We start from the raw sequence: 9,947 nt of genomic DNA on the forward strand, positions 1-9,947 counted from the left end.
GTTCAAAGCTTTTTTGTCTTCAAAAGCACTTCTCCAGTCCTCGAGGTGAGCAGCAGTGTGAGAAATTACAGGCCTTCAATTAGCTTCTCCCTCTTGTTCCATGAACCGTGACACCCCTGAAAGAATCGATAACTTCTTGGTTATGGGGGTGATCCTGCTAATGAGATGCATGAGAAGGTTCTCTGTGGCATAAAGGCTCAGATTTAAACATTCTCTAATAAAACCGGGAAGGTTGAAAGAGACTTTTCTGAAGGTTGGCCTTCCTGTTAAGTTTCCCTGACGTTTGTGAAGGAGTAGGTTAACCTCAGCTGTGTTTGAGAGTTGTGGGAAGGGCAATGACCACCAAGGGCATCAGCACATCAGTAGCAATACAGTCACAGTACTGTGCAGACATCTTAGGCCCCCAGGATGTTTTACACTATTATTGTCTTCTACCTGTGTGTGTGTGTGTGTGTGTGTGTGTATGTATGTATGTATGTATGTATATATATATATATATATATATATATATATACACACACATTATCTTCTATACTTGCAGTATAAAATTATAATTTTCCACACAAAGCCTATACTTTGCATAGTAGCCTACTGTACATGTGTGGATAAGTAGGCTAGTTAGTAATAAATAAGAAAACTATAATAGGTTAGGTCTTAAGAAGGGAACAGTTGAGAACACACCCACAATTCAAAAGTTGTTCTATATCGTTATGTATGAGTGTCATTATATAAAAACTGTTATTTTATAGCCTACAATTATAAAATGTTCATGTATAATTGAGCGATGACGTCTAACATATGGACCTCCTATGGGTTGACAAAAGGCATTAACACGCAGTCACGGAAGAAAACGCCATTATGCTGCATTACGTACATTCTACTGTAGATGTATAGAATCGTTCAGGTTCATATTAGACACAACGATCTGTAACTTGCGTACTTTAAAATCTGACCGAAGATGCCCCCAAAAACTGTAAAAAAGATCCTGAACGACGTGCTTGGAGATTTACAATCGAAAAACTTTAAAAAGTTTAAAAATTATTTGTCCGATCGCGACCAGGAACCCCGTATTCCAGTGTCAGTCATCGAAAATGCGGATGAAATGGATATAGTGGATGCTCTTGTGAGAACGTACACTGAGAAGAAAGCTATTTCAGTGGCGATAGAGGTCCTTCGGGATATTAATTGTCTTGATCTTGCAGAAAAGCTTGAGAATTACATGAAAGGTAGGCTAAATTGGGCATTACGTAATCACTACGTGGCCCACAGACCAGCTATTGTACAGAAAAAGATAACTTTCACTTTCAGTTATGAGCTTAGAATACCAGCGGGGACGTGAAGAAAATGTAAAGTGCTTAAACGATGTTGTAATTGTTGATTCGTTTTATTTCCCCACATGTTTAATGACCACAGAGGAACAGGGACCTCCTGTTGGAAGGCACGCAATTGGATGTAAGCAATAAGTAACAGAACATAGAAGGACAAACGCGTGCAACGCGTGTGTGTTAGACAAAGTGTCGTGTTAAATTTGCGTCCCCCTGACCAATTATCTCACATTACCGAATAGCGCACGGTAGATATTGCAATAAACTTATTGGAGGTAACCCCTCCCATTTGGAAAATGTGTAACCATCTTATCCATAATTCCTTAGGGTTATTGCTGGCCTGATTACAGGGGTGTTGTAAGAGATAAAGCTATATTGGGGCAGAGGCACCTACTTAAATCCCTTTTTGGGGATCAATCTAAACTAATGCACCGACTAATAAAGTAAATTGTTAAAACAAAAAAAAAGTGGTTAGTATGTGTGTTTTGGATGAAATTAGCAAAGGGGTTATTATGTGTGATTTGGATGAAACTACCAAAGGGGATATTCGATTTTTCTGGGGCCCAGCACATTTATACCGGTGCACGTGCCCCAGTAAAAGCAACGCCCCTGCCTGATGATGTGGTTTTGCTTCTGTCCCTGGCTCCTCAGGCAGACACTTGGTGGACGTCCACCGGGCCGCTCTGATCCAAAGAGTCACCTCAGTGGGCGTCATCTTGGATGATCTCCTGGGACAGGAGGTCTTAAGTGACGAGAAGTACAACGAAGTGACTGCAGAGAAGACCCGTCAGGACAAGATGAGGAAGCTGTATGACGTCATAAGCGCAGCCAGCAGTGAAGGGAAAGACGTTTTCTACAAGAGCCTTGAGAAACATGAGAAATTTCTTATGAAAGACCTCATAGGTTAACTGATAGACCAACTGACCAACATGATTACACAAATGAAAGTTAAGAAAACTGCCTTATGTCAAACTATATTCAGGGGATATTGCAAGTTGATCACATGTTCTTTCTTACAATAGTTTTCCATTCAATCCCATATAATCTTTTCCATGTTTTATAATACAAAGTATAAAAAAAAAAAAAAAGAACACTGGCCTAAAATTCATTTTTATAAATGGTGTGAATGTGCTATGAATATGAATATGCATTTAAGTAGCCAATACGACAATCAGATTATTTTTATTCAAACTATGTAGGATCTTTCAAATGACCTTTCTTAAGTTCAACCATGCCATGGAATCTTGTTCTACCTGTCTTCAGTGTTCCATGGAATCTACACTGTCAGACTATTCTCCTAGTTTAACATGTTTTAGCAAGATGCCGTGAAGAGGACATCTACATTTGACTTACTTTTACAGTGTAAGTTAGTGAAAATGTCAGTACACATCTTTGACAGTGTCATATGCGCCTGACACAATTTCTCTCTGCTAAATTTCATTCTCAGAAACAATGAACAACACCAATAGGTTTTTATGTATTATGCAAATATTGCACAATATTTTGTAGAATAAAATAGCACAAGTACATAAAACATGATCAGTTATATTGCAAAGAATGGTAATATTAAAAAATATTTTATTTTATTTTCACGACATGGCCCCGACATGTCACAAAATGAGAAGGACATGAGAAAGTACTTTCCCTAGTCAACTTAAATATAATCCTACTTTACAATATAACTGATCATCATGTTTGACATCGTTATTCCAAAATATTGCGCACGCTACTATTTGCCATATTGGTGGCATTTGTTTTGGGAGGAAGAAATTCACAGCAAGAAACATACAGAGCAAGCAGGAAATGCTGTTACAACCTCAAGGTCAGCATGACATACACACATAAGAAAGGACTTCTCGTAAATCGATTAGTTGTTCAGTTTTGATAATTCAGGTAATAGCGACTACACCTTAACCCCACCACACAACATGTGTCAGTATTAGGAGAGTTCACTTACGTGAGATGGACCTACAGTATAAAAACTCCAGGTGTTAAATCAACACTTTGAAATTAACTACACCAAACATGAAGTGGACTCAGTCCACTACTCTACAAACTAGTTGTGTTTGATTGATAGGAAAATGCTAAAAGCCTTCGACGTTCCTCTCGACCAGGAGGGCCTGACTGCCCTAGCTGTCCCCCCGGCCAGGCTTCCAGGAGACACAACCATCAGCTAACCACAGAAGAAGAAAAACATCAACATGAATGATGTCAGCGTCGATAATCCTAACGCATCCCCCCCCACCCCCCTTCCACCCCGCCAGCCTCCTCTCACCTAGCACAGGAACCAGATAATTCCTACTGGATAGTTTTGGAGCTAAACTCTCTCAACCTGAAAAGCAAGTGGACTGGACTACTGGAGCTGACTGTTGGTTTAATTACTGTAATAATATTACATTTAATATATGAAACTACATAAACGTGGTTCTATTTAGTGGTTGTAATCTGCATTCAGGTTACTTTGATTTAACAAATTACGATAATAATTACATAAATACATAATTATTTTTATGCACATAGCATGTCATTTTTATTTTGAATTATTTACGATGTCCCGCTATGAAATACGTTTAGTCAGGAATAAGCACAAGAGGACTTTAACAAGATGGGTCTTTAAAGGTCACAGCCAGGTCTGGCGAGCAGAGCAGAGAGTCTCATGGTCCTGAGATCTGAGTCATCATGACTGCAGAATACAGAACGACCCACAGCCCTGCGGGTCAGCACAGAGGATTCCCACAATGCACCTGTGCTCAGGCTAACGAGTCTGGGAGCATGGCGTTCATCTCAAGCGATTATGTTTGTGTGTGTGTGTATATGAGTGTGTGTGTATATGAGTGTGTATCAGTGTGTGTGTGTATCAGTGTGTGTGTGTGTATATGAGTGTGTGTGTGTATATATATATATATATGAGTGTGTGTGTGTATATCAGTGTGTGTATATGAGTGTGTTTGGGGGATGTAGGAGCCCAAACCTCACCACGCTACCAGCCGCACCACGCTACCAGCCGCACCACGCTACCAGCTAAGTCTCATGTTGCAACGATCGCAAAATGAAGAGAACTTGGTATCTTGCTCACGCAGTTAATTAAATTAAGCAATAATCAAGCAATTAATGAAAACATTAGTAATTTGACATCTGCGATATACTCAAGTGGCAGCAGATTCCTAGTGAGTTTAGTGAAGGTTGTAAGGACTGGAGCTGTTCTCACATGCTGCTGAAGCTCTCTGTTATAAAAGCAGTCCTCCGGTTTTTAGTAGATTAAACACATTCTTCTGAAGACACAGGTGGTGGATAGGTTGTGCTGTTGGAACAGTGCACACACAGCGCAAGAAACCAGTGTTGACCAGTCACAGACCTAACCGTTCTTCTTAACTTCAACATCTCTTCTCTCATTCTCTTTTTATCTTCTCTCCTTCCTGTCTATGCAGTCTCTCTCCTCTCCTGCTCCCTACACTGCTCTAGTACTTCTAAGTCTTGAAATTAGTCAAGTCAATTGGAAATTGTGGTTTGGCATACATCACATTCTACCTTCGCTTTCTGGTAGGATGTCAGCATCCATATTCATGCCTGAAATTGCTGAAAAAGAACCACAAGAGATTTCTCGCCGGTAAAAGAAAAGATTGGCAACAAGTCATAAAACCATTTTTGTTCACAGTTTAACTGGATGGTCACTTAGTTATTCCAGTTTGCTGACACGACAGTGGGTGTTAGTAAAGCTGCAGAGATGTTTATTCAGCCTACTCACTGCTGCCTGCCGCGAGGCGTCTCAGAGCGACAACATCCCTCCCTCTCCTCACAGCGTCACAGCGTCGTTCTGAACCGCAAGATGGGAACAACAGCGGAACAATCTAGGACAATCTAGTTTGACCACACATGCTTGTAAATAAACAGGTGTTTTCTCTGTCTTTTGGCTCAAATACACACACACACACACACTCCACACACACACACACACCTAATTGTGTTGAGCTAATAAGCCGTGGACAGAGAAACTTTCTCCCTCCTTCCGTTTTTCTCCTTTCCGCCGCCGTTGTCGATATCTCTGGGATATCTTCATTTGCTGGACTAAACTGTGGCAGGATTTCAATACGAGGTGTCAAAGAACTGTCAGTCAAAGCCCTGGCACGAAAGCAGCCAAGCTAACGAGTGTCAATCATCTCACAGGTTAGGAGGGGTGAGGTCAGCACTGTGGGAATCGCTCTGTGGTAGAGGTCACAGGTTCAAATCCCCACTGTACTGTACGACGCTTTGGATAAAAGCATCTATTTAATTTAATGAGTAGATTGTAGAACTGTGGATGGTTGGTGTGGCCAAGGAAGAGGGCGTGTCGCTGAGCTCTTAACGTGATTGGACGTGGGTGGTGTCTGTCAAAGAATCGATCTGGCAGTGTTGGAGTGAAATATTGCTGTCTGAGACCTCATTAACGAGATGGCTACACACCTGACCTGTGTGTGTGTGTGTGTGTGTGTGTGTGAGCGAGAGTGCGTGTATGAGTGAAAAAGAGAGAAAATGAGAGAAAGGGCACACAAGAGAACATCAACACGGCACAAATCAAATCAAATGTATTTGTATAGCCCTTTTTACACGCAAGCATGTCACAGAGGGCTTCACATGCGCCCATAGAACTTCCCCTCAACCAACCTAAACCCTCAAGGAAGACAAGGAAAAACTCCCAGAAAAACTCCCACCGGGAGAAAAAATGGAAGAAACCTTGGGAGGAGCAATTCAGAGAGGGATCCCCTCCTCCAGAGACGGTTGGTAAGAGAGAGGAGCAGAACACAAGCTAAACATAGTCATACAGTGTCAATGGGTTTTGAAACACCAAAATCCATTGTTCGGCTTTATAGACGTTGGATGGGACCGGGAAACTCGCTGTTGGCCGTCATGGAGACTGGATTCCGGGTGACGACCTGGTTCAGCGTAGGCAGACCGACGACCAAGCAGGTCCTGACAGCTCAAACCCCCCACACCACAGGGAATGTGTGGGGGGGGGGACAGAGAGGAGAGCAGGGATTAGAGAATGCCAGGAGCAGCTAACAGTTACAGTCATAATAGAATGAGATCCCCACCGGTCAAGTGTGGACTAGTGCAGCAATTTAACAGAGCAAAAAGGGTATTTGATGCAGCCCCACACACCAAAACAACGACAGCCCCCCTCAGTTGGAACATTAAATCTGTTCCAGGGGAAAGAACTCTAAAGTAGGTTATACTTATACGAATAAGGATGAAAACAACCAGTCCCCCGTTGTCTCCAACTAGTAATAAAAACTATAACAGTAACAATATACAGCAACGGAACTATAATAATAATAATACTAACAATATACAGTAACAGGTTTACTTTATTTGTAACATCTAGCTGGGCAATGTGAACATAAGCTATAATTAAAATTTAAAAGTTACATGTGATACACACATAGGCAAGCACACACCCCAGGTTTACATAGAAAGTACACACATACTTCCCTTTAACAATCATAGAATTGACTAAACAAGAACGTTTTTAATCTAGTTTTAAATGTCGAGACAGTATCAGCTTCCTTAATTGAGATGGGTAATTTGTTCCAAAGAAGAGGTGCTCTATATGAGAACGCCCTACCTCCAGCAGTTTTTTTCTTAACTTTGGGTATTACCAGATAGCCGGCATTTTGAGATCTTAGAGTCCTTGCGGGGCAATAGGGTGCAAGGAGACTGGAGAGGTACAGTGGTGCCAATCCATGCAGAGATTTGTAAGTTAGTAGTAGAACTTTGAAATCAGCTCTGGCTTGGATAGGGAGCCAGTGTAAAGAGATAAGAGTCGATGTTATATGATCAAACTTTCTAGTTTTAGTCAATAGTCTAGCAGCAGCATTTTGCACCCGCTGTAAGTTTTTTAGGTAGGTAATTGGGAGGCCAGAGAACAACACATTGCAGTAGTCCAATCGGGACGTAACAAAAGCATGTATTAGTTTTTCAGCATCATCCTTCATCCCACAAGACGCGACTTGTTCCGGGAATACAACGGCACTTAGGAATGCTTGGCTAGACCTGATGTTAGTTTCCTCCAGGTTAAGTCTTGTATTCGCTGTGAAATATTTTACTGTTGATTGTTCTTCTACAGGTACAGTCCTGCACTTTTTGTGTTTCATGTTGTTTTAATCTGTAACTTGTATAACTGCATGCTCTTATGGGTCTTCCCTTTTGGCACTTGTTTAGTTTTTCACAATGTATGCTTCATGTTTTGGCTGCTTGCAATGTTTGGGACTACCTCGCTGTTATGATCAGTGACCTATGCTCTTTTGTAAAGCTCTCTCTTGGAAGTCGCTTTGCATAAAAGCGTCTGCTAAATGCATAAATGTAAATTTAATGTAAATGTATTATGAGCGACAAGTTCAAATTGTAAACGAGATCATGGGCTCTACCTTGAAGACAAAGAATGTTTCATTTTGATCGGCCCCTTTCACTCGGGTGATTTTTTATCAATATATACATTATTTTGTATTCTCTCTCCCACAGAGACATGAGATTCCTGCCCTCCCAACACAGCTCCATCTGAATCAGAATCACGAGAGGTTGAACCGGGAGGAATAAGCTATCAAAGCCTCCTGCTGTTCAATATGAACCAGCAGGTCTCCACGAGCAGTCCCAGGTACATCAGATCGATGCACGATGTGAGTCTGTGGGAAGAGCCCTCCGCTCGAGGACCGACCTTGACGACTGGGGGAAAAGAAGAAGTGTCAAAGACTGATGTTCTCCACCGTTACTTTGTCTCCCCACTGGTGTGAGACCACGGGGCGTTGTGTCTGAGCATTTAGAAAGAACAACTAAAAAGTGCGATATATATTTATACACACAAAACAAAATTGTTATATATATATATATACTGTATATGTACAGTATATAGTACCAGGCAAAAGTTTGGACACAATGTTCCATTCAATTGAATTGAATGTGTCAAAAAGAATTGACTAGTACTGTATATATAAACAACTGAGTATATGGTTGTTGGATATGGACCCTGATCTAGGGAGCTTGTGTTATAAAACAGGCCTACACAGAGACACACGAGAGTGACACAGACAGATTACTGAGGCCTGTTGTTATCAGTAATGGTAGCAGCACCATCGTAACATCCCATTACAGTCTCACCATCCTGGAACATTGTAGACGCTACACACAGTCGGTTCCCTCTGCAGGACAACCTTGCTCCCAGGAGAACCCTGCTCCCAGGAGAACCCTGCTCCCAGGAGAACCCTGCTCCCAGGAGAACCCTGCTCCCAGGAGAACCCTGCTCCCAGGAGAACCATGCGGAGAGAGGTGGAGAGACAAGCTGCCCAGCTGATTGGCCGGGCTCCAGAGGAACAGCCCCGCGACCTGTCACCATAGTGATTCGCAACTCGTATCGATATAATATCGTAATCAGGCCAGCGGGAGATATAATCTTGCCTATTGTTCCGGAGGCGAGGACACGAATCCCAATCGCACCACTTTCGTTATCTCTGGCCGCGTTCCATCACACAAGCAGGAAGGGTGCGATGCTCACACGCAGCTAGAAATGACATCCCAAACCTTAATGCCATGGGGTGAGAGAGAATGGGTGCATGTGTGTGTGTGTGTGTGTGTATATAGCTAGCGGGATCATGGGCAATGCTGTCATTACAAACACACACCTTTACCAACACACACAGGACACGGGTCTGGATGCATATTTGTGGCCTCACGTTTGAGGGATCACACACAAATCCTGGCAGAAGGCTAGGATCCTGCATCAGGGCTGCTTGGATGGAGGGTTAGAGCTGAGAGAGAGAGCTGAGAGAGAGAGAGAGCTGAGAGAGAGAGCTGAGAGCGAGGCGCATTTGGGAACTTGGTTATCTTTGCTCTCCTCTTGGGTGAGAAGAGGACGTGGAGGTAACAGGAAGGATGCGCGAGATGAGAGGCTGGAATGAAATGCGTTCAGAGGGGCATCCCTTGCTCATCTCTCTTTGAGACAGAGAAAGGGAGAGAGGAAGAATGGGAGAGAGAGAGGGGCGGTGAGAGAGAGAGCGATAGAAAGTCAGCCATGCGTAGAATTGTCTCATCAACGGGAGAGTACCTCTTACATCACAAATACCTTTTTCCAACTGACACATTTATACATACTGTTATGATCCCAGAGCAATCCTGTGAGCGCGCTGGGAGGAGAAATGGAACGCAGCTGGACTGAGACCCAGGGTGGGGGCCGACCCTCCTTTGCTACGCAGGGAGGTCACACCTTCATGCTGTCTTGGGCACAGGGGAAGAGGCCCCTGGATCACAGTCATGGGTCCCGATAGCCACATCAGAAGGCTTGTGAGGAGGGGTAAACAGATCGAGACGCACCATCTCTGGTACGTCAAATGCTGCAAAATCCTCGCCATATTCTTCTGTTGGTTTTACAAGGTCAACCATGAAGCCTAGCATCAACATTACTGTACAGAACGTGTTAGCGTGGAGGTAGATGCCAGTGTGGTACAGTACACAGCTGTTTGGTACAGTACACACTAACACACATCCAGTGTTTGGTGACAAACAACAACACAGAAGCTGTGAGGGGGGGGGGGGGGCAGGAAGCAGAAGCTGTGAGGGAGGGGGGGGCAGGAAGCAGAAGCTGTGAGGGGGGGGGGG

General features: G+C 43.1%; 1 protein-coding gene across 2 annotated transcripts; it reads left to right on the top strand.

The window, feature by feature from the left end:
* The first annotated feature begins 815 nt into the window (after positions 1-815).
* LOC124489174 (apoptosis-associated speck-like protein containing a CARD) lies at positions 816-2,249 on the top strand. 2 transcript variants are annotated; one of them, XM_047051857.1, is made up of 3 exons: positions 816-1,226; positions 1,414-1,452; positions 1,977-2,249. In XM_047051857.1, exons 1-3 carry the CDS (start codon positions 959-961, stop codon positions 2,231-2,233), a joined length of 564 nt encoding a protein of 187 aa, XP_046907813.1. In that variant the 5' UTR covers positions 816-958; the 3' UTR covers positions 2,234-2,249. The 2 variants fall into 2 exon arrangements, with proteins under 2 accessions (XP_046907813.1, XP_046907814.1); XM_047051858.1 differs by lacking the exon at positions 1,414-1,452 and having other exon boundaries at positions 818-1,226.
* Positions 2,250-9,947: the final 7,698 nt, after the last annotated feature.

This window comes from Hypomesus transpacificus, unplaced genomic scaffold, assembly GCF_021917145.1.
Source record: "Hypomesus transpacificus isolate Combined female unplaced genomic scaffold, fHypTra1 scaffold_184, whole genome shotgun sequence".
NCBI classification, from domain to species: domain Eukaryota; kingdom Metazoa; phylum Chordata; class Actinopteri; order Osmeriformes; family Osmeridae; genus Hypomesus; species Hypomesus transpacificus.